The 26,838-nt window shown below is 44.2% G+C and overlaps 1 protein-coding gene and 5 non-coding genes across 6 annotated transcripts in view; 5 read left to right on the top strand and 1 right to left on the bottom strand.

Moving 5' to 3' along the window:
* Positions 1-12,958: 12,958 nt before the first annotated feature.
* On the top strand, positions 12,959-13,040 carry trnas-uga (transfer RNA serine (anticodon UGA)). The gene has a single exon. It is a non-coding gene; the product is annotated as a tRNA-Ser (tRNA).
* An 857-nt stretch (positions 13,041-13,897) lies between these two features.
* On the top strand, positions 13,898-13,979 carry trnas-uga (transfer RNA serine (anticodon UGA)). The gene has a single exon. It is a non-coding gene; the product is annotated as a tRNA-Ser (tRNA).
* A 798-nt stretch (positions 13,980-14,777) lies between these two features.
* trnas-uga (transfer RNA serine (anticodon UGA)) lies at positions 14,778-14,859 on the top strand. The gene has a single exon. It is a non-coding gene; the product is annotated as a tRNA-Ser (tRNA).
* Positions 14,860-15,607: 748 nt separating this feature from the next.
* Positions 15,608-15,689, top strand: trnas-uga (transfer RNA serine (anticodon UGA)). Its single transcript has one exon. It is a non-coding gene; the product is annotated as a tRNA-Ser (tRNA).
* A 1,923-nt stretch (positions 15,690-17,612) lies between these two features.
* On the top strand, positions 17,613-17,694 carry trnas-uga (transfer RNA serine (anticodon UGA)). Its single transcript has one exon. It is a non-coding gene; the product is annotated as a tRNA-Ser (tRNA).
* A 5,175-nt stretch (positions 17,695-22,869) lies between these two features.
* Positions 22,870-26,838, bottom strand: part of LOC115573181 (receptor-type tyrosine-protein phosphatase N2-like) — a 214,258-nt gene continuing 210,289 nt past the window's right edge. The window contains exon 23 of the mRNA XM_030403851.1: positions 22,870-26,171. Coding sequence (XP_030259711.1) covers positions 26,100-26,171 — 72 coding nt within the window. The 3' untranslated portion in view covers positions 22,870-26,099. The remainder of the gene's footprint in view (positions 26,172-26,838) is intronic.

A 26,838-nucleotide genomic window follows, 5' to 3' on the forward strand; every position in this document is an offset into this window, starting at 1 on the left:
TGATAAAACTCCGTAAATTAGCGGTCTGCTAACTTGATCTCTCGAGAGGGAGTCTAACACAGTTTCACGGTGTGTTAGACCATGGATTAAATTTACACCGGAATATCCTTTTAAATGTAGCCTTTTAATTGTAGTCATGAGCAGAATGCAGACCTTCATCGCAGCTGCAGTTTGCGGCTGAACAAACCCAGATAACACACCCATAGATTCACTGTTTTACTCTGAATCAAGATACGACTCACTTTGACAGGTTACCCAGAAGTGGCCAGCTGTTGTGCTGTTTTTTTCCATGGACAGAAGAGCCACAAGTCTTAAAGAGTAATGCCGGTGATACTCAGTGTTTGTCTCGCTGTCAACAACTCCAGAGTAAAAAAACCCAAAAGCATAAGTAAGTGTGTGTGTGTGTGTGTGTGTGTGTGTGTGTGTGTGTGTGTGTGTACCTGATGCCTGACACATCTTGTTCCTCCGTGTGATGGAGCTCCATTAGTGTCCAAAAAACTATTCACATCACTGAGCCGCACTGTCATACTGGCTGACATGCTCCTTCATTACTATGAACACACACACACACACACACACACTGTACTTTATTGTGACACACACCGTCCGACTGGAGCAATGTGGATTAATCCGCAGCTGAAAATAGTCCCCAACACATACACGTCTTTCTCCTGCTTGAGTAACTTTCGCTTACTTACAGACATAAACAGAAATACTCACTAAGTTGAATTCCCGTTATGTTTACGTCCTACCTCACTGTCCGATGCATTAGCTGGTGTTTCCCTGGACGCCATAGCAACCAGGCGACCAAAGGAATATAATGACAGATCTATGAAATGTTACATATCATATCTTTAAAGATAAAAAGCTGCTTATGAGTCATGAGGTCTTGTAACAGTGTGAATCAAACTACAAATGATTTTCTTAAGAGGATTCAGACTAAACAGACTGTATGCAGGGTCGGGAGGGTTACTTTGAAAATGTAATCTAATACAGTAACTGTAACTAAAACACTGGATTAATTACTTTTGGATTACCTCGACACCAAACATACACAAATAAAGACAAGAGAGAAGAATCAGTATAGATGACTTTTATTTAATCCTAACGACGAGTGTGTTATTGCAATCCGGTCGGTAATCCTCTTTTGTACTCTACCAGAATACAGTATCCTGATTACATAATCCTGTTAAATGTATCCCATTACTCCCCGAGTCGGACTGTACTTATTATCAAACCCGTCACAGCGAGACCAAACATCGTCATGACCGTGTGGATTCAGAGTTACAGCGTCGGTTGTGTGACGAGCATCCCGTCTCCATCCAGCCGCACTCGGACTTAGAATGCAACGTAAATACAAAAGATTTGCAGTGACATCTTACAGCCATTTGGGATAAAACAGACAGACAGACAGACAGAGAGAGAGAGACAGAGAGACAGACAGACAACAGACAGACAGAGAGAGAGAGAGAGAGACAGACAGACAGGACAGCGAGCTAACACCGTCTGATTTGGAGGCCGGCCAACTAGGGGAAAACTGTCAGACACTGGCAGGAAGCTGCTGATTAATCTGAGCAGTGATGGAGAGAAAAATCCTGGGAGAGCTGGGAGGCAGTGTGTGTGTGTGTGTGTGTGTGTGTGTGTGTGTGTGTGTGTGTGTGTGTGTGTGTGTGTGTGTGTGTGTGTGTGTGTGTGTGTGTAAGGGAGGGAGGCAGTGAAATTCAACAAGGTGTGACAAAAGGCAGAAAAAGGGAGAGGGAGAGCCGTTTATTGTCATGTTGTCGACGCTCTCTATTATTTTTTCTTATTCGACTGATTCGGCGTCACTGCTCAGCCAACATTCACGGCAATAAAGCAAATTGAATCGAAATTGAACTGAATAAAGACGGCGGGGCGAGAAAAGGGGGGAGAAATTAAGGAGAGAGAGGGCGTGAGGAAACGAGGAGGAGACGCGGGAGAATATCTGAAGGGAAAAGGGAAAGAACTGACGCAGAGAAAGAGGAAGGAGACAGGAAGTGTGGCGTTTTACTCACTAACAGGTCTACTATTAATTTCGGCGTTCATCCAGCCACCAAGCAACACTTATTTTGACAACACGTCAACTGAAAATAAATAAATAAATAAATAAATAAAAGTGATTGGCTCTCCTCGGCCTGGACGCCCACACTGGACTTGGGTGGAAAAACAAGGAGGAGTGACAGGCGGACGAGCTGCAGACGGTGAAATCTTGTGGACTGTTGCAACATTTCTAACGCTGAATCGAGTGTCAGTTTCCACCGACTCCTCAGGTAACAGTGTCAGGCAGTCCCCACGTCCTTCTGCCCCTTCAGGGTGATTTGGTGTCCTTCTCAGGACAGGTGGGTCATGAACACTGCAGTGTGCTCTGAGTCTGTGTCTCCTGATAGTTACACCTGTCGACAACACCTACACAGGCAGACGAGTCTCCAGGCTCTCAGCTCGTCTGCAGGAGAGTCAAATTTATACCGATCTTTCTTATTAACACCCGTGGAGAGAATGTGTCCAGAGACGGCACAGAAATGTGTCAGGTGAGAAGGTGTGAGGACAGAGAGAGTCCACTTAGGGTTGATGGACAGGTGAGCAATCACAGGACATGTCACCGGGTGTGAAAGCAAAACTCAACGACGACTCGTTTTTACTTCAACAGAAAGATGATTAAGAGGTGATGTGAGTACTTTATGTGTGTTTAAGTTGAATTTTGTATTTTGTGTCACAACGCTGTGTTTATGCTCTGCTTAGGTTTATGCACGACTTGATAATTGTCTATTTTACTCTAAATGAAATCATAATTTACATAATGAACGTCATACTGAGTTGAAGAAGACCTGAAACTAGAGATTGAAACCATAAAGTCATTGGGAAAGTGAAGTGAGAAGTCGGGTCATCTTGTCATAGGCTTCTATATAACTGGACTTCCTTTTGCAACCAGTGGCTTCCTTCCTTCCTTTGTTTGTTTGTTTGTTTGTTTGTTTGTTTCTTTCTTTCGGTTTCTTCCTTCCTTCCTTCCTTTGTTTGTTTGTTTGTTTGTTTCTTTCGGTTTCTTCCTTCCCTTCCTTCCTTCCTTCATTTGTTTGTTTGTGTCTGTCTTTCTTTCTGTCTTTCTGTCCTTTCTTCCATCCTTTCTTCTTTCTTTCTTTCTTTCTTTCTTTCACTTTCTTTCTTTCTTCCTTCCTTTATTCATTTGTTTGTTTCTGTTTGTCTTTCTTTCTTTCTGTCCTTCTTTCTTCCTTCCTTTCTTCCTTCCTCCCTTCCTTTCTTTCTTTCTTCCTTCCTTCGTTCATTTGTTTGTTTCTGTCTGTCTTTCTTTCTTTCTGTCTTTTTAATCTTTCTTTCTTCATATTTTTATGTCTTTTTCTTTTTCTTCCTCTTCCTTCTTCCTCGTTTGTTTGTTCTGTCTGTCTTTTTTTTCTGTCTGCTTCTTTCTTTCTTTCCTTACATTTTTGTTTCTTTTTCTTCTTTCTGTAATTTCTTTTTCTTCTTCTGTCCTACTTTCTGTCCTGCTTTCTTCCATCCTTTCTTTCTTTCTTTCTTCCATCATTTCTTTCTGTCTTTCTTTCTTTCTTTCTTTCCTTTCTTTCTTCCTTCCTTCCTTCGTTCATTTGTTTGTTTCTGCCTTTATTTCTTTCTTTCTGTCTTTCTTTCTGTCCTTCTTCCTTCCATCCTTCCTTTCTTCTTTCTTTCTTTCTTTCTTCTTCCTTCATTTCTTTGTGCTCTCTTTCTCTCTCTCTTTCTTTCTTTGTCAAGTTGTGGTTAACAACATTCCCTCATCACTTCACATGCTGTTAATAAACAATGAAACCGTTTGAGATAATTCTTCCCTGTTGAGAGTTTCTCTTGTGTCTGAGTCCACAGGGAGGTCAGAGGTCAGAGGTCAGAGGTCAGAGCCACAGGCTGCTTTAAACTTCACAGGAGGTATTAACACTACAACTCCACGCTTCAAATGTCAAAACCCCTAAACACAGCTGAATGAAATGCTAAACAATCCTCTTTCTTTTCCAGCAGTCGTCTCTCTCTCTCTCCCTCTTACAGACTCTCTCTCTGTGTTTCCATCACCGGTCATCATCCGACCCACACAGGCTTCATCACACCGTCGTCTGTTTCTGCTCTCTCCCTCTGAAAATGCCACGACGGACAATCTGCGACCCGCGGAGAGAAAAAGGTTCAAATATTAAAATATCCAAAAAAGTCCAGTCCTGATCCTGGATGATTGTGTGTCATGTCAACTGTGAGTTCCCCGTTGATTATGTATTTAAAGTGTCACTCAGCTTCACATTCTTCTTCTGAAAAACTGCTTTGAAACAGTGAATAGACGACCTATTGGCCACTTTATTGATTTCTACTATAACTGTATTCTAATCATGAACATTTGTTTCATTTTAAGGTCTTGTTTGTTGGATTAGGGAGGATTAAGGGCAGAAATTGAATATAATATTCCTATAATGTTCTCATTAGTGTGAGTCTTTTATATCTACACAGACAGCCGGTCCTCATCCAGACACTGGGATATGTTTGTGTCTACAGAAGCTCTAAACGACGGGCCTTTTGTATTTTTTTGCGCTCATAGTGGCAACAATAGACGACGGGTATTTCTACAACCTCGCCGACTGACGCCACCGGATCACACGACACTCTGGATCTTAAAATACAGCAACAAATTCTCACATCCGAGGAGCCGGATCACTGAATGTTCGACATTTATCGTCAGCAAATGAGGGAAACGATGAATCAGTTGCTAAAAACAGCCCCATAATCCATCTGCACACCTGTGATTCATATGCTCAACACACTCTGACACACACCACTAATCAGTTATAGAGAGGTGGATGATGCTGTAGCACCTGTACTGATGCAGGAGTCCAGAACATAGAACCGAGACCGGCTCGGACCCACTGCGGTCCACAGGGACACGTTCACCTGCATCACACCAAAACCCGCTCAAACATGATCAACACATCGCAGCGTTCTTATCAAGATGTCGGTTTATAGAGATTCTCATCATCTTCGTGTTGGTTCGTTTCATTACTGAGAGGAAATGATATTAATATTCCAAACCTATAAAGTCCCTCACATGGTTGAACCAGGAGTAAAAACATTCCAGGACTGATACGAAGCAAATATATCAGAAAATGGAAAACAATCCAACTATAATATAAGATAAAAACATTCGTAATAATAAAAAGAACGTGCTGGAAATAAGACAGATTTAACAAGTCACCGATTCTGCAAAATAAGAAGTGATTCCCTGAGTTTGAACACGTCAAATTGGTAAAATCAAACTGCAAACATCAACAATGGGGGAGCCATTTTGACTGAACAGCACCCTTCCTCCTCGTCCTCCTCGTCCTCCTCGTCCTCCACTCTTGGTTTGAAGATTGCCTCGACGCTGAATGAAGAATGAGCTGCGTCGAGCTCACCAAAAAAAAAAGGCAGGCAGGTGAGTTAAGCCTCACTTTTCATTCTTCCATTTAAGCCCAGGGAATGAATCTCCAGATAATACTCACACCTTTGGCCCCGGGAATTGAAAAGCCCCCGTGTGGCTGCAGGATACGAGGCCATATTGGATCTAGGACGTCATTACAGCTCATTTAAAGTTAAAGATGGAGCTTTCTTTTTTTTTTTTTTTCTTTTCGCCCTGGGGCGTATAGAGTCTCTTCTGAGTGAAGGGCTGATATTAGCTATAGCCGGCAGAACAACACAGCGAGAAGAGAAGAGAAGAGATAGGAGGGAAGGCTTTTAAAAACCAGGCAGGACGTCTGTGAGAGAAGAGACGGCGGACTGTTGCTCACTTTATATTTCTAACTTGGGGAAAAAGGAGTGACGTAGTTGTGATAAAGCTGTGAAAACAACATGAAAGATGACCCAAAAAAGCCTGTTTGAACACTAAAGTCTGAACAAAGAAGCTAGTCAATAATATTCAAGTCAAAATTAGATAGAAAACCCAAACTTAATGCCGGCTTCTCTATGTTTTATTTAAGACTATAACAGTTTGTATCAAGAATTCCAGACACCATCAATATGAAGCTGCCAGACTCTTAAAACCTGATGATCGAGTTTCACGTTTGAAAGTTGGAATCTGCACCAGCGTGGTTTGCAAAAATGCTAATTTCACGTGATTTGTATTACACAACGTCACGATGTCCAAGAGTTTAATACCACGTCATTATCCGAGAAGAATCTGTCTTTCTCTTTTGTTGTTTTTTCTCTTGCATGTCACGTTCGCCATCGTGGATTCACTGTAAAAACAAGGAGCGGTAGATAACAGCAGCACATGTACCTGATCAAACATCATCCAGAATACGTTAAAATTGTTTTAAAAAGTCTTTATAACATCCTGAATCAGACGGCCTGTTTTCTTCCGGAGCCGTTGATGGAAGTTGCTGCGGACTGAGACATCTCACTTCTTTCTCATCACTCATTCTCAGAAGAAATGATCAGCAGAACGTGAAGAAATAACAGTTTGGATGTAAAGATGTTTGTGCAAAAGTAGCTAAAAGCTAGTCCAGGCACACCCTGGTCCAAAGCTCTTGTGCCAGCAGTGTAAGCACCAAAACTTCCCCCGATCCAGATTGCTAGCTGCACAGCTAACTGAGCTAATTCCCTCACGGCAGCTGCAGTTAGCAGCAGTCTGCGGTGACTCTAACGAAACGATGCCCTCTTATTTGTTTTGAGAATAAAGTCTACAGGTGGTTAATTCTTACATTTGCACCTATAAAATAATTAAAATGTAAACTAATAATAAAAATTACAGCAGCCAATTTAACAGATACGTTAATGTTTGAATTAATGTTTTGACCCGGTGTTAGAAATAAAGGTTGATTGATATTGTTGCATTAGTGCGACACATTCCTTAATTATGATGAACATGATGTCAGAAGACGCAGGATTTGACGTGTGTGTGCTGCACCTGCTCGTATGTGTGTGTGTGTTCTCTGCTCACTGAGTGACAGTGAGTGTGTTTGACAATGTGTGTGTGTGTGTGTCCAATCAGCTGTGCGAGGAAAACACACCCACTTCCCTCTCTTACCTGGCCCCCCGCTCCCCCCCGATTGGCCGCCGTGCGGTCGTACGGGCCGCTCCGCCATTGGCCGGCGAAGCGAGGAGGCGGCAGTTTGTTGCTGTTGCTAAGATCCTGTTGCTAGGTTCCCGGCTGTTGCTAGGAGACGTGTGATGCATTATGGATGGCTGGATTTCTCGCGGAGGAGCGAATCTGAAATGCTGATGACTGGACTCTCGCTCATCGGTCCGTCTCTGTCGTTCTCTATCACGCTTTCTCGCGCTCTATTGTCATCGCTCTCTCTCTCTCTGTCCATCACTCAGACGCTCTCTCCTCTTTTATCACCAATTCAAATTTGCTTTAATGGCCAAAGCAGGTTGTACAAGGTGTCACATTCAGCTGGGATTGATATTACAGGGGGAGGTGGGTTTTTTAAATATTTGCCATGTCAGTCTGTAATTAAACTCGTTTTTTTCTGGACAGCATTTTAAGTTTTAGTCCAATTACAGGAGCTGCTTCTGTGTACAGAGATATGCAAATGTTAACGAAGCAGCAGCAGCAGCAGCAGCAGCAGCCCCCTCCTGAAGATCTCTCCTGGCCCAGGTGGTCGAGATCCTCATCCCCCACTTGGACCACGGCGAGTTCCTCCTTCTGATGCCACCAGACATCTGTAACTAATCCAAAGTGCCCTCCAACGTGCTCCTTCAAACCTCCCAGCTGTTGGAAAACCTCAGCTTCTCCTCAATCCTCATGGCTGCTCATCTAAGTCAAGGCTCTTCTTGTGCGCGAGCCACATAAAGACAGATAATGTGTGTGTGTCACTTTGTTAGGAAAGAGGACCCGACAGAAGGAGGTGATCAGGGCTGTACAATTACTAGACAAACGGCCACATAGGTCGGCTGTGAAAGCAGCTCGTTACGACCCATTTTGTGGACCCATTTGTTGTCGGGCGACGACCTCTAATCGCCGCGGCAATTAATACAACGGAGAGGGAGGAAGTCAGGTGATGTAACCGCGGAGGTGTCAGAGACAAATGGGTTGGGTAAAAGGATTTTCTCCAGGAGACAGATGCTCATGTCCAGCATGAAACCAGAGGTCAATATGGATAACGCGACATCAAATGTACCTGCGTTAAGGTGCGGTACACCTGTTGTTTGTACGCTGCAACAGCCACACTGTTTTGGTTAATTGGGGCTTGGATAAGGGCAGAAAATTAAGTTACAGGCTTTTAAACCCTGTGTAAGAGTGTCCTTACAGAGTGTAGGAGTGTCCTTACGGAGTGTAGGAATGTCCTTACAGAGTGTAGGAGCGTCCTTACGGAGTGTAGGAGCGTCCTTACAGAGTGTAGAAGTGTCCTCACAGAGTGTAGGAGTGTCCTTACAGATTGTAGAAGTGTCCTTACAGAGTGTAGAAGTGTCCTTACAGAGTGTAGGAGTGTCCTTACAGAGTGTAGGAGCGTCCTTACATAGTGTAGGAGTGTCCTTACAGAGTGTAGGAGTGTCCTTACATAGTGTAGGAGTGTCCTTACAGAGTGTAGGAGCGTCCTAACAGAGTGTAGGAGCGTCCTTACAGAGTGTAGGAGTGTCCTCACAGAGTGTAGGAGCGTCCTTACATAGTGTAGAAGTGTCCTTACAGAGTGTAGGAGCGGCCTTACAGAGTGTAGGAGCATCCTTACAGAATGAAGAAGTGTCCTTACAGAGTGTAGGAGTGTCCTTACGGAGTGTAGGAGCGTCCTTACGGAGTGTAGGAGCGCCCTAACAGAGTGTAGGAGTGACTTGGTTAATTGGGGCTTGGATAAGGGCAGAAAATTAAGTCGCAGGCTTTTAAACCCTGTGTAAGAGTGTCCTTACAGAGTGTAGGAGCGTCCTTACAGAGTGTAGGAGCATCCTTACAGAGTGTAGAAGTGTCCTTACAGAGTGTAGGAGCGTCCTCACAGAGTGTAGGAGTGTCCTTACAGAGTGTAGGAGTGTCCTTACAGAGTGTAGGAGCGTCCTCACAGAGTGTAGGAGTGTCCTTACAGAGTGTAGAAGTGTCCTTACAGAGTGTAGGAGTGTCCTTACAGAGTGTAGAAGTGTCCTTACAGAGTGTAGGAGTGTCCTTACAGAGTGTAGAAGTGTCCTTACAGAGTGTAGGAGCGTCCTCACAGAGTGTAGGAGTGTCCTTACAGAGTGTAGGAGCGTCCTCACAGAGTGTAGGAGCATCCTTACATAGTGTAGAAGTGTCCTTACAGAGTGTAGGAGCATCCTTACAGAGTGTAGAAGTGTCCTTACAGAGTGTAGGAGCATCCTTACAGAGTGTAGGAGCATCCTTACAGAATGTAGAAGTGTCCTTACAGAGTGTAGGAGTGTCCTTATGGAGTGTAGGAGCGTCCTTACGGAGTGTAGGAGTGTCCTTACAGAGTGTAGGAGCGTCCTAACAGAGTGTAGGAGTGACTTGGTTAATTGGGGCTTGGATAAGGGCAGAAATTAACGAGAATACATTACGTGCCCTGCGCTGCAACATTAAAAGTTCCTCTTCTCACACTTCCATCTTAAAACATTACTTTAGATTCACATGGATTTGGACTTTCTCGCTGCTCGCATGAACACTAACCTCATGAAGTTTCCTTCATTGCTGCAACACAACAACGCCAGACTTCAAATGTATAAATTGAACATCATTACCTTCAAGTTGGTGAGAGTGCTGACGTGCTCTTTCCTTCACCACTCAGAAGACATGCTGGGTCATTCTGCATCAAAGAGCTGCCTCTCCGTCTGATCAAAGTCTTTCCTGTTGGCTTGATGGTGAAGCTGCACTCACGCCAGCTCCACTTTCCCTCGGACAGACTTTCTTGTAGACGCTCCGTATACAGCAACATTTTCCTGACGTGTGAACTGATAGAAGCGTCTGCTCGGTAGCCTCGTGTAGATAAACACTGAGCCCGAGGTTTCATTCATAAAGTCATATTATTGTGGTGCCAGATTGGAAACAAAGCATCTAAATGATTAGCGGCTAAGCTAACCAACTGGTGCTCCAGTGATTGCACCACCAGGGATCTTCCTTCACATAAAGCTGAGGCAATAATTTCTTGTGAGATGAATCAAAAGACTTCCTCATCACAAAACAATGGGAACCATCATTAAAACTGTGGCACTGACCCCTACAGGCCTGGAGTACAGAACCGCAAAGCTCTTTATTTACTTCCTAAATGGCAAAGAAAAACAGCCAATCCTCCATTTTTGCTTAATCGATTAGCAAATTATTCATTTTGTTTGGATCGACTAACTGTTGCAGCTCGCCTTTCACCAGATTTCAGAGTGAGACGTCTCCTCGAATGAACATTTACGCTTCCAAAAATCACTTATAAATTAAAATACAGATCTCTGCCTGTCGGATTCATCACCGTAATGTTATCAGACGTTTAGAAGAACAACCTCAGACTGTCGGATGACACGGCAGCCACGTCGCAGCTGCCAGGTGAGACCGAAACATGTGAAGACGGGATCCAGGTTTTAAATTAATCACACTTTAACCATAGTTTATGTCGTTAAAGTTCCCAGAGAGGAGGAGAGATAAACACTTTCTCAAGTCGTCCTCCAAAACTTTACTGCGCTCCATTTTTCTCCAGCGCACCTGGCCACAGGTGTCCCTCCTCCTCCGTGATGCTGGATGATATGTGCAGAGACAGAAGTGTTTGGACTGTGGTCTTTCATTCTCATCGCTCGCGCACACACACACACACACACACACACACCCAAACACACTCACTTATACACACATACACACACCACCCAGATGGCGGTGGAGCCACTCAGTCGCAGCTCTTATCTTTGAAAACTGCTCAAGTCTGCACGTCGAAAATACCTGCTGCTGCAGTCTTTGATTCCCTGAGAAGGCTGGCAGACACTTGTCTGTGTGTCTGTGTGTGTGTGTGTGTGTCAGTGTGTGTGTATGAGTGACAGTGCTATAGAGAGACACGTAGGAAGGATGCGAGTGTGTGTCTGTGCATGATTGCCACAGTCGGGAGTATGTCAGCCAGTGTGTGTACACTTGTGAGAATTAGGATTGTGCAAGGTACTGGGACGTGTGTGTGTGTGTGTGTGTGTGTGTGTGTGCCAGATCTGTGACAAGCCAACTGTGACAGGCACTAATAGCTCTCGAACACATCCGTCTGAACACGCCGCAGCTCGTTGTGTGTGCGTTTCCTCTGTCTGCTTTATCTCCGGCTCTGTTATCACCTCCAGTCTTCTTTCCTCGGCTCCCCAGCTCTCTCCTCCGCTGCCAGCGCCACCGGAGCGAGACAGATAGAGGAGGAAGTTGGCCGAGAAATGGCATCGATGGAAAGTTCTGCTCGCCGGCGAAAAAACTCTGAGCTCAGAACCTTTTAGCAAACACGACGCAGCCATGTTACCGTGTGACAGTGGATCTGAGCCGCCCGGTGGATCGAGGAGGCCGCTGACGTCAGTCTACACAACGTTAGGGACGGCAAAAAGCGACAGGATGAGGATTTGAATCGGCCGCTGCCAATCACAGACTTAAACGCTGTGTCATTCTTGTGCTTCCCAACGTTTAACTGAGAATAAAACCTTCTCCCTGTCACCAATTATCTGACAGCCTCACTGTGCAACATGTGACAAAGACAGGTGTTTGTCGTAGCCGTCGACCTTTTAAATGACTTTTCCATCACATCGTATTTCTATTAGTGAACATCCGAGTACATTAGCTTTTCCATTTCCTACGTGGTTATTGAAAAGGAAAGCTGGTCAGATGGTGCGAGTGCTGTTCACCTTGTTTTATCTCCTGAGGTCAGTTTTTTTTTCATTTCCTCAGTTTGGACTTTGGTTTTGTTGTTTTGTGGCCTTCTTATTACGATTTACATAAAAACAACTAAATGTAAATACGAAGATTCACAATATATCTTGTTCTGTAGCTGCAGTTAGCTGACACTGCCTGGACTTCAAGGAGCTCCGACCTTGGTGGGAGTGTTGTCGTTTACAATCGGACTCTCACCCAACAAAGTGGCTAGGTGCTAACCGGTTAGCATGTTTATATCCGTAGATTTCTCTGCAGCACATTAACTTAGACATACATCCATACTCTTACATATTGCACCTTTAGTTTACCGATGACTTCATCATCTTGCACACATTTTTATCCGTGCAGTTTTTCAGCGCCCTTGTCTTCTCTCCTTGTACCCCAGGAAGACTTGCTGTCGCAGCAGTCGGCCGTGTTAATAAAGCTCGACATTAAACCTGTGAATGCTGAGCGCGGACAGACAGACAGACAGAGTCCTGTTGACTCCTCTCTCGGGGACTGATTAGTGCTACTGAACTCGTTTCACTCAGCTGTTCCATAATATATGTCCCGGCCTGCGGGGAGGGCCGACTGGAGGTTTGGACCGCATCGCTTCATAACTCCAAACAGAATCCAAACCGCGCATCAAATTTTCATCGGAGTGTAGAGTCCTGGCTCGGCTTAAATGGGAGTAACCTTCGTCAGTTTTCTGTTGATGCTGCAGCCGCTGGACCCTGAGGCCGTGTGGATGATTTTACTCAGAGAGCTGCTGGTTTGACTTCCAGAGATCCGCAGTGTGACGGGAAAATGCTTCGTTAACTGCATCGATTGAAGAAGCTCATCTTACAGCCCTGCGTTGCTCTCAGGTGTTAACCCTGCACCTGATTATTAATCAGAACATCAGAACTAGAGATTAGCTGCGAATCTTGAAGTCAGATAGTTCCTTAAATCAAATGTGACCCAGGAGAACCTGCCAAGAACACGAGTCCAACCAAAGTAAACTTACCGAGCAAAATTGTATTCAATTAGAGTCATGACTGCATGATGGCGTCTGCAATATGGATCTTACTAACATGTTAGACATAACAGCTTTCAGTGTTTTACTGACCCTCACCTGGGAAATCCACTGGTTGCATGTACGTTGTGAAGCGTACAGTAGTTCAGAAGAAACAAGCTGTGATGGCCGAGTGGTTAAGGCGTTGGACTTGAAATCCAATGGGGTTTCCCCGCGCAGGTTCAAACCCTGCTCACAGCGACGTGTCATGTTGTGTCTTTATATATCCATCCTCCAAATGTATGTTCCCTATTTCCTTAACACCTACAATTTCCATGGAGGCTGTGGCTCGGGGGGTGATAGCGCCCTTGTGTTCTTATCAGATTCTGCATGTCGAAGTGTCCCTGGAAAAGATATTTGCTGTGTCTCAATTCAGGCTCTGCATCCTTTGGAGGCCGCATTTGAAGTCACTACGCCGGCTGTCCCAATCTGAAGGCTCCTCCAGATGCTCCTTCTTTTCCCTGTTTTTGGAGGATGCACCGCTACAATCATTCGTCACCTCACATATCCCAAGATTCTTTGCGCGCCCCAAAAAGCAGAAAGAAAGAGAGAAAATGGCGACATCACGCGGCATAGATCGTCACTTTCGCGGGCCTGGGCGGCAGAAATCGTGACGTAAGGGTAAAACATCTGGTGACGCAACCAGGAAATGCTCCAAAGGCTAGACCGTCACATTTAACAACGGCTGACGAGGTTAACAAGGTCTCTCTGAAGGACTCGCCTTCAAAGACCACAAAGGCCGAGTCCTTCAGAGGATGCAGACCCTGAACTGAGACACAGCAACTGAACCCCAAACTGGTCCTGATGATGCTGGTCGGCACCGTCAGTGTGTGAATGTACAAATTAATTACTTTAAGATAAGATAAAACATTTTTTATTGTTGAAGACCTGAAACTGTTTACTGAGGTAATACATTTAATAAAAAGTAGTCTAATTTCCTCATAAGCTTACATAGAATCAGACTTTTGTCACATCAGCCATTTATATCTACAGATGGAGCTCTTCAACAGAATCTGTTGATGGACCAGCATGTTTCTACAGGAGCCCAAGTGGGACAAGCTGTGATGGCCGAGTGGTTAAGGCGTTGGACTTGAAATCCAATGGGGTTTCCCCGCGCAGGTTCAAACCCTGCTCACAGCGATGTGTCACGTTGTGCCTTTATATGTCCAGCCTCCGACTGTATGTTGCCTATTTCCTTAACACAATGCACATTTCCAAGGTGGCTCTTATCAGATTCTGCATGTCGAAATGTCCTTGGGTAAGATACTTGCTGTGTTTCAATTCAGGGTCTGCATCCTTCGGAGGAGCAATTGAAGTCACTACGCCGGCTGTCTCAATCTGAAGGCTCCTTCTTTTTGGAGGATGCACTGCTACGATCCTTCATGGCCTCACATATCCCAAGATTCTTTGCGCGCCCCAAAAACCAGAAAGAAAGAGAGAAAATGGCGACATCACGTGGCATAGATCGTCACTTTTGTGGGCCTGAGCGGCAGAAATCGTGATGTGAGGGTAAAACATCTGGTGACGCAACCAGGAAATGCTCCAAAGGCTAGACCGTCACATTTAACAACAGCTGACAAGATTAACAAGGTCTCTCTGAAGGACTCGCCTTCAAAGACCACAAAGGCCGAGTCCTTCAGAGGATGCAACTGAGACACAGCTACTGAACCCCAAACTGGTCCTGATGATGCTGGTCGGCACCGTCAGTGTATGAATGTACGAATTAATTACTTTAAGTTAAGATAAAAAATTTTATTGTTGAAGGCCTGAAACTGTTTACTGAGGTAATACATTTAATAAAATGTAGTCTAATTTCCTCATAAGCTTACATAGAATCAGACTTTTGTCACATCAGCCATTTATATCTACAGATGGAGCTCTTCAACAGAATCTGCCTTGATGGACCGACATGTTTCTACAGGAGCCCAAGAGGGACAAGCTGTGATGGCCGAGTGGTTAAGGCGTTGGACTTGAAATCCAATGGGGTTTCCCCGCGCAGGTTCGAACCCTGCTCACAGCGATGAGTCACCTGTCTTTATATGTCCAGCCTCTGACAGTTCTGGCGCTTATTTCCTTAACACAATGCACATTGCTGTGGCTCAGGGGGCGATAGCACCCGTGTGATCTTATCTGATTCTGCATCTCGAAGTGTCTCAATTCAAGTTCTGCATCCTTCGCAGGATGTATTTCAAGGCCAATTACATCACTACGCCGATTGTCCCAATCCAAAGGCTCCTCCAGATGCTCCTTCTTTTCCCTGTTTTTGGAGGATGCACCACTACGATCCTTCGTGGCCTCACATATCCCAAGATTCTTTGCGTGCCCCAAAAAGCAGAAAGAAAGAGAGAAAATGGCGACAACGCGTGGCGTAGATCGTCACTTTCGCGGGCCTGGGCGGCAGAAATCGTGACGTAAGGGCAAAACATCTGGTGACGCAACCAGGAAATGCTCCAAAGACTAGACCGTCACATTTAACAACTGAGACACAGCTACTGAACCCCAAACTGGTCCTGATGATGCTGGTCGGCACCGTCAGTGTGTGAATGTACAAATTAATTACTTTAAGATAAGATAAAACATTTTATTGTTGAAGACCTGAAACCGTTTACTGTGGTAATGCATTTAATAAAAAAGTAGTCTAATTTCCTCATAAGCTTACATAGAATCAGACTTTTGTCACATCAGCCATTTATATCTACAGATGGAGCTCTTCAACAGAATCTGCCTTGATGGACCGACATGTTTCTACAGGAGCCCAAGTGGGACAAGCTGTGATGGCCGAGTGGTTAAGGCGTTGGACTTGAAATCCAATGCGGTTTCCCCGCGCAGGTTCGAACCCTGCTCACAGCGATTAGTCACATTGTCTTTATACGTCCAGCCTCCAAATGTATGTTGCTTACTATAATACATTCAAGGATGCACATTTCCGTCCAGCGTGTTCTTATCGGATTCTACATGTCGAAGTTTCCTTGGGCAAGATACTGAACCCCAAACTGCTCCTGATGCATTGCAGCCACCATCCTAAATGTATGAATGAAATACTGTAAGTTACTTTGGACAAACTTTTGGATACACAACGCTGCCGTTGCGGATCAGAGAGGGACTGAACACAGATCTGGTGGAATCTTGGTGCAAGTGGAGAGAAACAGATGAATGAGGTACCGTTGGATTAAAGTTACTTACGTGAAGATCTAAAATAAATAGTGTCACTTATTTGGCACTACACTTCCTCTTCTATGTGCTGTATTAAAGGCAACAGGACACCTCTCATCTTCTCCCACGCAGGGTTTAAATCCTGCGACTCCCAAAGCAAAAAAATATGAACTCATGATGAACTGGTTATTTTCTCAGAGTGTAACTAAACTATATGCTCAACACACGTAAATGAAGGGTGTATCAGGGAGTCATAGCATCAAATATTATCACATTTATAATAGAAAATGAGGAACTGGAAAGAAAAATGGCCTTTAACAATCATGTTCTTTCATGATTTCAATCCTTGTCTGTAAAACCTGCACTCGGAACAGGAAATAAAATAAAAGTCTTCACCTTGAAACACGTGAAACTGAAGCAGTTTCATCCGTGATCGTCCTTCATGTCCACCAACACACATCATATCCATCACCGTGCCCATTCTCCTCCTAATTCTCCAACGTGCACACGTCAGTCCGGTCCGGCAGCCGCACATCATTTGTAATTATGCAAAACAGTCCTTTCTCATCGCACGCAGGAAAGCAATTTTTCTATGCAAATGGTTAAATTCCCCGTGAGGGCCACCATTGGACGCGTGCTTATAAACGCGCTAATGATGAGCGACGGCGGGCGATATTGGGGCCACCGCACGTGTGACACCGATGAAAATCATCAACTAAATGCCAGAAGTGTCCTCACGACGGGTGAACCGGGCAGGAGGGGAGACGGCCGCCGAGAGCCGCCGTGGCCATTAGCGATCCACTTGGACGAGGCAGTGATGAGAAAAAGATCTGAGGGGTGATTTAAATTAAAGATTTTATTTATTTTTTTCATCTGGATAATTTCCTTCATGTCTCTTTGAGGCGCAGGTCGAAGTGATAAGCGTTCACACCCCGCACAAACACGCCATGATCATAATGAGGTCGTGAATATCGCCGCAAATCATTTAAACCGCCCTCGTTCACCTTCGTTGAGACGAGTTAACACCCGCGAAACAACCTTGTGATCGTGTCGCTCAGCAGATTAAACACGAGAGCGGGAAGAAACCTGCAGTTTGGGAACATTTACGTCAAGACGGTGTTGAATTCCAGGGACATCCGGGGAGAAAAATCAAAGACTCAAATCAAACAAGATCATGACTTCTGTTTTGTTTTGTTTTTGGATTTATTTATTTCCTCACTTAACAGGTTTCTGTTGGCGTTCTTGATGCTGAAGTCCACAGGATGGGTACCGTAATCGACCCATTCAATGGAAACAGACAGTAATGATCCGATAAGAATTCATATTTTATCCTAGAAGACTTGAAACTGTTTACTGGAAATAATAAATCAAGTAAGAAGTCGTGTAATTTTCTCATAAGCTTACATATAATCAGACTTTTGAAACCAGCGATCTCGCTCTCTGCTGGCCAGGAGAATAAATATTCACATTTACGTTCTCATTAGTGTAAAATCACCAGGAATTAAGAACTGCTGTGCTTTTATTACCTCAGCCTCACATTTATATCATATATATTTATATTTCTCCCACAGAATCTGCCATGTTGGACCCACATGTTTCACAGCAGCTCAGGAGAAATGAGCTGTGATGGCCGAGCGGTTAAGGCGTTGGACTTGAAATCCAATGGGGTTTCCCCGCGCAGGTTCGAACCCTGCTCACAGCGATGAGTCACGTTGTCTTTATATGTCCAGCCTCCAAATGTATATTTCCTTAACACGATGCACATTTCTGTGGCAGCTGTGGTTCAGAGGGGTATTGCCAGAGTTTTCTTATCGGATTCTCGATGTCGAATTGTCCTCGGGCAAGATACTGAACCCAAACTGCTCCTGATGAAGTTTCATAGTCCACAAGATGTTTCTGGAGCTTCACAATGAAACAGCGGAGCAGCACTCTTCTAAACAACTGAAGCAGCTGGAAACTTGTTATAAAATGTTTAAAAAACAAGTGAATACAATTAAATTAAATTAAATGGCTGAAGACCTAAAAAACTGTTTTGCTGCGAAGCTTTAGAAATATATTTCTGGACCATGAAACCTCACATGGTTAAGATCTTCAGCACGTACAAACCTTTTTTTTAAAGTTAAAGGTGACGATTCAGTGTGAACTCACAGTGAGGTGGCAGATTGTGACCAACTGAATACACCTCACCTCATCCTCCCCAAGGACAACCGACTGTACATTTACACTTTAGGGCATTTATCAGACGCTTTAGTCCAAAGTGACTCACAGTAATTCACTCATACATTCATACTCCTCACTTTCCACCAGCATGGGAGCGAGTATTTAATGTAGAGTGGATAATGAATGAATTTACTTCCTTGGGTGAACTGTTCCTTTAAGCCCCTCTGTGCCCTCCAGACGAGAACTCAGCGACAGCTCGGCGACAGGAGTCTGTAGCCGCTGTGAACTCTCAGGTGAGACATTTAGCAAATGTGTTTTCATGAGCCAGTTTTATTCTATGTGCGCTCAGAAAACTGTCAGATAAATAATCTGACTGTGTGTGTGTGTGTGTGTGTGTGTGACTGCCATTAACTGTGACATTTCAGAGACGATGAGTCACGCCGTCCACGGCGCCTTCTATTGATCACCGAACAGTCACATCGGCGTGCGTACGCTGCTCACAGACGGATGGACAAAATATTCAAGCTGCTGTTGTGAAACTGCAGACGTCTCATTTTCAGAAACAAAACTCCTGCATCCGCCTGTGAACCGCAATAAGCATTTGTGATTTCTTCTCGCTGCTAGAATAACAATGGCCCATTAGCGGCCCCCCGGCAGCGACGCAGCAGACAGATACTCTACGTTTTTTTACAAACAGCCGTAGATGATTCTGATCTGCACGCGGACACGACTGCTGACGCTCAGGCGACCTCGTTAGCTGGCAGGAGAATGACTGATAATATTTCAGCTGGAGTGGCGGGAGGACTGATGGCCACAGTGATGTTACATCTGCATGTCTGCTGTCTGGGAGAAACTGTGAAATGAAATGCACAACTTGTAGATGAATGTGAGGTGACGAGAAGTTTAACAGGTGAAACACAAGGTCAGGTTAAAAGCAGGTAGTGGGCCATGACACTCAGGTAACATTGCAGGGAACAGAGATTTACAGGCAGGTTTATATGCTCAGGAGTTAAAGGGATATTCCGGATTAAATTTAATCCATGGTCTGAATCACCGTGAAACTGTGTTAGACTCCCTCTCGAGAGATCAAGTTAGCAGACCGCTAATTTACGGAGTTTTATCAACCTCAGAAACGACCGCACGACAACAATACACTGCAGTAAATGGATCCAAATATAAACCGCCACCAAAAAGCCACAAATAATGCTCAGAACAGCACCAAACTTCAGCAACAGTACAAACAGGGTCTCAGCACATAGTCCGGGGCATCTAACCTCCGCTAGCTTAGCTGGATTTCTATTGTGAAGCTAAAAACAGATTTCAACTCTCCTCCATCAGCTTCCGGGTCGGGGAAGTCCCGACGCGACGATTACCGAGTGCGGTTAGAAATGCTCAATTCCGTTCTTTTCCCTGTCCGCTCTCGATAATAACTGTTATAAACTGGCAGGTAAGACACATATGAACTTTGATTGCTTTTCCATGGAGTCATAATCATACATTTTCATCCATGAGCCGCGGAACTCTACTGCACTCGATAATCGACTCGTCGGGACTTCCCGTCAACAGGAAGCTGCTGCAGAAGAGTGGTAAATTTAGTCAGCTTTTCAGTAGAAATCCAGCTAAGCTAGCGGAGGTTAGATGCCCCGGACTATGTGCTGAGACCCTATTTGTACTGTTGCTGAAGTTTGGTGCTGTTCTGAGCATTATTTGTGGCTTTTTGGTGGCGGTTTATATTTGGATCCATTTACTGCAGTGTATTGTTGTCGTGCGGTCGTTTCTGAGGTTGATAAAACTCCGTAAATTAGCGGTCTGCTAACTTGATCTCTCGAGAGGGAGTCTAACACAGTTTCACGGATTAAATTTACACCGGAATATCCCTTTAATCAGGGGATTGGGAGCAGGTGCAGATGGACGTGGAGGTCAGGTGATGTAGGGAGGCGGAGACACAGGGGTGGACAGGTGATCAACAAAAGGACACCTGATGCAAAATATCAGAAAGTTTATTTAACCACCGCTGTGAAACGTGTTGTCCGTCTGAACCTGGTGTGGATTTGGGGGGTGTACGATGGAGATATTTTCTATCACTGCTTGAGCAGCAGTTCAAGTTAGGGCTGCAACTAATGATTATCTTCCTTCGTTTGGTCTATAAAATATCAGAAAACGGTGGAAAATGTTGAGTCGTGTTTCCAAAAGCCCAAGATGACGTCCTCAAATGCCTCGTTTTGTCATAGACGAGGAAATAGAGTGAAAACATTCACATTTATGAAGCTGGAATTACACTTATTTCCTTTAAAAAGTGATATCAGATTATCAAAATAGTTGTCAATTAAGCAATATAAGGATTAACCGTTGCAGCTGTAGTATAAATTACCTGAAGTGATGGAAAAGGATCAGACACAAAGCAGCTTTGACTTTGTAGCTGTTATCATGTGAACTTAGTATATAAATATATATAATATAAGGGCACTGAGCTCCTTCTTCCTCTCAGCTGCATGAAGGAACAGTGAAAGCTGGCGTCTGTGTGCAGCTCGGTGTGAAAACACAACACTTAAAGACGCTCCGAATCTGCTCGTATGACTCATCGTCCAAGTAGAAGCAGCATCTCGCTAAAAAAAAATCGATTTCCCCGCTTCCTCCTCTCTAAGTCATCACCGCCGGCCAGCAACACTAGCTCATGTACCGGGAGCGTTTTTCTCCACAATCGATACCGAGCTGGTGTTTCACCTGAATAAGCGCTCTTAAAAAGAAAAAAAAAAGCTTTTCATCCACTCCACTTCATCGAAAAACAGACGGCGGCTGAATAATAATGACGCGCTGCTGTCGTGCCCTCGTGTGCAGACAGATAAAGACATCGTGGACACAGAATGGCTTTTAACTGCAGAGCTGATTCCCATTAGTGGCTTTAAAGTAGCTTGTAGTGCTCAAATCATGTAGAATTAGCATAAATACTGTACGGTTCAGTCTCAGTCTCAACAAACTTACAGAGTTAGGAATCTAAGTGGAGCATTTATTACCTTGAGAGGCAGCTGGAATCCTGTCAGGCTGCTATGCTATGCTATGCTATGCTATGCTATGCTATGCTAAGCTATGCACTTGTGTCTAAAAACCACTTGTCCAGGTCAATCCGAGTCATTTGAGGAGCTTCTGGCAGCTGCAGGTGAGGTTCAGGTGTGACGGCCAGCAAAAAGACGTGACTGAGAACAACAATGGCGGCTCCTCGAGAGGATTTTCTACGTTGGAAAGATGTTTTCGCTCCTCTCTCTACTGGCTCAACTGGTGGCAGCGCTCTCCTATCATAAGATTGTTGGACTGTTGCTCTTCCTTTTTTTGGCAGCACCTGTTCAGGTGTCAGCAAAGGTTCTTACCTTCTCCACCCGTGGTGTTGAATCCAAAGCTCTTCTTATCATTTTTTCAGCATGTCATGGAGTCATAATTGTCCATTTAGCATGATATGCTAGTTCACGTGAGAGCAGGAGAAGCCAACTTTACTGGATGCAACAGAGATCAGATTGACGTTGTATTTTAGCGACGCCCCCCTCAATCGAGCGGAGGACACATCCTGTTGTGCTTCAGTCCGAACTCAACGAATACGTCACCCTGGTCGGTGGCCTCAAGATTCAAACTACGACACTGTACGTATCACTCTGACCCTTCAGTCATGCACGTGAATAACAACACTCAAGACTCGATAAAACAGATGCCTTTTAAATGACAAACTACAGAAACTACTTGGTCAATTCAGGGAAATAAGTATTTTACTTACGTCGATGAAGTTACGTAGCGTAACAGTGTCACATCACTAACACAGTAGGTGCATTATCTGGTATTCTGACCTTGACAAAGGCTCTGACTAACACCTGGAGTCGGTCCACAGGTGTGTGTGATGCCCACTGCCCCATCGTGAAGGGTTAAATGCACAGTACCAGTTTCCTTTACATTTACCGTGTTGTATATTGTTCGTTATGTGACATAAATGAAGAATAAAGACTCTTCTTCTTCTCCTTTCTCTTAAAATCCCACCACCATAACCTCGTCCCAACATGGACTTCTCTGCGTCTTTATATTAACAACATTAGAGATTCACATCTAGAAAATGATGCTAGTTGGTTTCCTACATTATCAAAGTTAAATCACAGATCCAATGACCAAGAAAAATAATCGCCACAGCTCAAATATTACATGTTTTTTCCACGGTACCTTGGATTTGTGATAAAGAGTGCGAGGTGTAGTTTTATCGACCATATGCCTTTTTACAGCAGGTGTAATGACTGTGCACACCTGAAATGTTCCTGTCGGACCAAACTGCGACCCAGAGACGCTGAATTACGCTCAGCCTTGACTTTTGTGTTAGCGCCCTCGGTAAAAGCGTCGGCTCTTCCCCGAGAACAACTTTAAAGTATGAAATTGTGAAAGAGGCGCAAAGTGATGCTGAAGGAGAAGAGTAGGTGTTGTTATAAAACTTTCACTGGGTGAAGTGTCGAGCATAAAAAGTTGTTACGCTGCGAACGACGCGCTGCAGGATGGAGCTGCGTGTCACGCCTGACCCGGCGACACCGCGCCTCGTTTAAAATGCAGCTTGTTTGTCTGCCGCTCTGCGAGAGCAGATGTTTCGCCGCCCACCCGGCTGGTAAAAGATGATTTTGGTACCATTACGTTCCCGAGCAGTTTAAGTTTTATGCACACCAAGAAAAAAAAATAAAGAGACCAAACTCACAAGTCAGGATTGCGTTACAATACTGCATCGACAATGAGACTTTATTCACAAGTTGTTTTACACCGATAGAACAAAATATCTTCTGTTATTTTGTGTATTTATTATTTTTTTTTGGTTTATGTACAGTGATAATGCAACAGACCAGCCATCTATTGATTCTTGATGGAGTGTGTGAAAGAAACCGGGGAGGGAAAATGACCTCGCTGCAAAATAAACACCCGTTATAACAAGTTCAGTTTCCACTTTTCACTTTTCAGTTCCACATTTCCACATTTTCATCACATCCATCACAGAATCTCAAACAGGCAGCGTGATTGAGATTGTCCCCCCACATGAAACAAACCGTTACAAGGAGCATTTCTTGCAGCATTTTTCGATTTGGTGATGAAAAATGGAGTCGATGTGCAGCTTCCTGACGCCGTCTTGCTGCAGCGTTACATCACATCGACACCGCGCTGACCTTTAACCGCGACCTGCTCTGTTCAGAGATGGTAATCCTTGGCTTTTTTGCACTTTTAAGGTCTCTTTTAAGGAGCTTCTCGTGCAATACGGGAAAAAGAAAATAGAGTGGAGGGTTTTGCTGAGATCGTCTCGAGGCCACGGGTAAAAAAAAAAAAGAAAAAAAAAAGTACAGCACACTAACTTGCTGAATAAATAGCCATGCACTAATAGTAGCACAGTGTACGCAAGTCACGTCATCGATTGAGTGATTCAAAGAAGCCCGGACTGACTTCACTAGAATCTGATGGATAGAATCTGTCAGCCAATTGAAAGCAGTAAAATAAAGATTTTTTTTTACACAAAACATGAGCTGGTTTTCCCAAAAGTCATCTTTAGATAATGGACGTGTTGCGTTCAGGTGATCCGGATCTCTGATCTCTGAGGACTCGCTTCGATTTTAGTCCAAGTCGACAAGAATTTACCAAGAGATTAAAAAGTTTAAGAGCAGAATTATTTCCCTCAGTGCAAAAAACAAGAGAGTAATTTACGTCTTTGCTGTAAAAAAACAGAGAGTTGGATCTCTGGGCTGATGCTCGTATTCGACATGTATCTTAATTGTCCAATTAACAGCCAATTTATGAATAATATGACTTAGATGTACCAATGGAGACACACTGTAGGATCTGAAAGCAGAGCATCCATTGATTTCCAGTGACTGACGTACAATATAACAAAAAAACTAATTAGCAGCGACGTAAATTTTTGGTCTAACTTTACTACTTTTATGGGGGAAGTCAGCTCTGCATCATCTTGTAACAATAAATAGTTGGCTAATAGGCTTTTTATCATAACATATTAAAATACTGTGTGTTCAGAAATGCTAAACACACAAGCATGATTTGGTTTATAGCAATTAAAAGCAGGTAATTTGACAGGTGGTGCCATCCAAATGCATCCGACTATTTAAAGGTGCTACAGGTAAAGAATTGGTGCTAATGCTCACTGTAGCTACCGTTAGCCAGTTAGCTCAGTAGGCCATGGAGCTTTGGGCCAAGAAGGGCTTTGATGGTTAGCATCATTAGTTAGCAACATTATACATACACGTCATTCTGTCCAAACTCTTGATGAATTAAGATTCTGTCGTTCTCACCACAGCTCTGAAACCAAAAGGACCAAAAGAAACCGGCTATTGCCCAGTTAATCTAAAATTGCTTTTGGGAAAAACAAAAAACCAGCTGACGAGTGTCACCGCAAACTACTTCTCAATGCAATACAAGTTTGGCTACTGTACAAGTACAAATCATCCATTAATGCTACATAGAAGAACTGCTATTCAGAGGCAAGACTATCTTCTTTAGTACGAGTCAGAAACACTTTATATTTAAAAACGGCCTCATCCCAGCGTGCTGTGGATCAAATTACCTCCATTATTTTACAGACCAAACGTTCTGAGACACTTCTGGACAGACGGTAACTTCCTGCCCCTCGGATTATAATGAAAGACGGCACGTTCGTCAGTGTTTATCTGGGAGGTTTTTTCATTAAGCAGCAGCACAGCAAACCTTTAATCCACGGGTTAATCCGCCGGAGCGAGGCCATTTTAAAATGAAGCGTTTGCACACTAGCCTCGTTTCCACGCGTCCGTCTACTGTGTGTTTATTAAGGCAGACATGAGTGTAACGTCACTGACAAGCCACGATATCGGTCGTCCACGAGAGAGATAACGAGTCGGGTCGAAGAAACACCATATTGCTTCTACTAGGATGATGATCTAACATGACTTGCACATTGAGAAAATAATATATATCCATGTTTTTCATCTCACACCCAGCAGCAGACTCTTTGAAAAATATAAAATAAATAATTCGTTTTAAGTTTCACGTCTACCTAATCGTCCGACAACCGCGACTCTCTAGCGCACTGCGTGAAAACACATCAGAAAAGCGTGGCGCTAAAAAAAAAAAAGAGACACAAACACGAGCCTGTGATACGGACATGATGATCAACATCACACACACACACACACACACACACTCAAAACAGAGCGATCGAGGGCGTCAGTTCACGGCAGAGTGGCAACGATAATCTGAGTAATTTAGAATCATATCTTTTGTTTCCTTTCTATCAATCGATTCATGTTTTTTTTTTAAGCCAATTAAGTTTCAGAATATCGTGAACATTTGCAGAGGTGATGTCGTCAAATTGGAAACCAAACGTGTTAAATTTGAAATGACTGGAAAGAGAAAAACAAACATTAATTTGATTTTGATTGGAGCCACGCCCACAACGGACTGACGCCCACGAGATCAACCCCTCGTCTAGAAACAGAAACTAAGAACATTATACTCTTTAACAGAACATAGAGGAACATTTTCTATTTTTTTATCAATCTATCAAAACATGTTGAGATGTCACTTTGGAAAACAGGCTGCATGGATCGTTACAATAGAAGGAAGGTCTATCTATGTACAGGATTGGTTTTAACGGTTTTACTGGCACAATGTTGACTCGAGATGGAGAAGGAGAGGACGAGAGGAGAGGAAGTGGAGGGAAGAGGAGGGAAAGAATGGAGAACAAGTGAGAGGAGGAGATGATGACGAGGAAACAAGAGGACGTCAAAAATATAAGTTAGGTAGGACAGGACGGGAGAGACAGGAGAAAATAGGCAGCATCGTGAAAATGTTAAAAGAAGACAGGAAAGATGGATGGAAAGGAAAAACACAAGGGGTCAGCGGTGGAAGGAGAGGAGGAGGAGGAGGAGGAGGAGGTCCATCAGAAGGAGGTGCTCCTTCCTACTGTGGAAGAGCTTTCAGAATGGCGTTCACCTCCTCCGCAACGGCCGTCAGCGCAAACTCAAACTGGTCCTGCGGGGAGACAAAGGCGGGGAACAAAAGAGAGGAGGAAAGTTAAAAACAGACACGAAGGAGCCAAAACTCCTGGAAAGCAGAATGGATTAGTCACCGGTTTGAATTCAGCGCTGCCAAAGAGCCCGTCGGCAAGACGGTGAACCTGCAGCGCCTGCAGAAAACAACAACTTTGAAGATCGGCTTTGGCTGGCGAACAAAGTCCTTCGAAAAAAAATCCCACTTTAGTTCGATTTCACGAGCTGAAATCTCTTTTTTAACGGCGTCAGTTCATCACGGTCCAGCTGAGAGGAGCTCTGTGTGACTGTGTGAGCGGTAATCTGCTCTGAGCAGCATCAACTCTCCCGGTTTCTACGCTCTCCACCAGATTCTGAGGGATTTGCTTCCACTCAGCCCACGAGAGCATCAGCGAGGTCTCGCAGTGATGTTATGTGATCGGGCTCGCAGTCGGTGTACCGGCTCGGGTCGGGGTTCTGTGCAGGCCCGTCGAGTTCTTCACACCAGACTTGGAACAAACATTTATTTTCAGAGCTGCTTTGTGCATGGAGCGAGCACGGTCATGTTGAAACAGGAAATAGGCAGCTAGAAAACTGTTCCCAGGAAGCTGGAAACTCTGGAGACTCTGGAGACTTAAAGGTCCGATTTGTAAGTTGTAAGAAAACATTGT

This window comes from Sparus aurata, chromosome 21 (genome assembly GCF_900880675.1).
Source record: "Sparus aurata chromosome 21, fSpaAur1.1, whole genome shotgun sequence".
NCBI classification, from domain to species: Eukaryota; Metazoa; Chordata; class Actinopteri; order Spariformes; family Sparidae; genus Sparus; species Sparus aurata.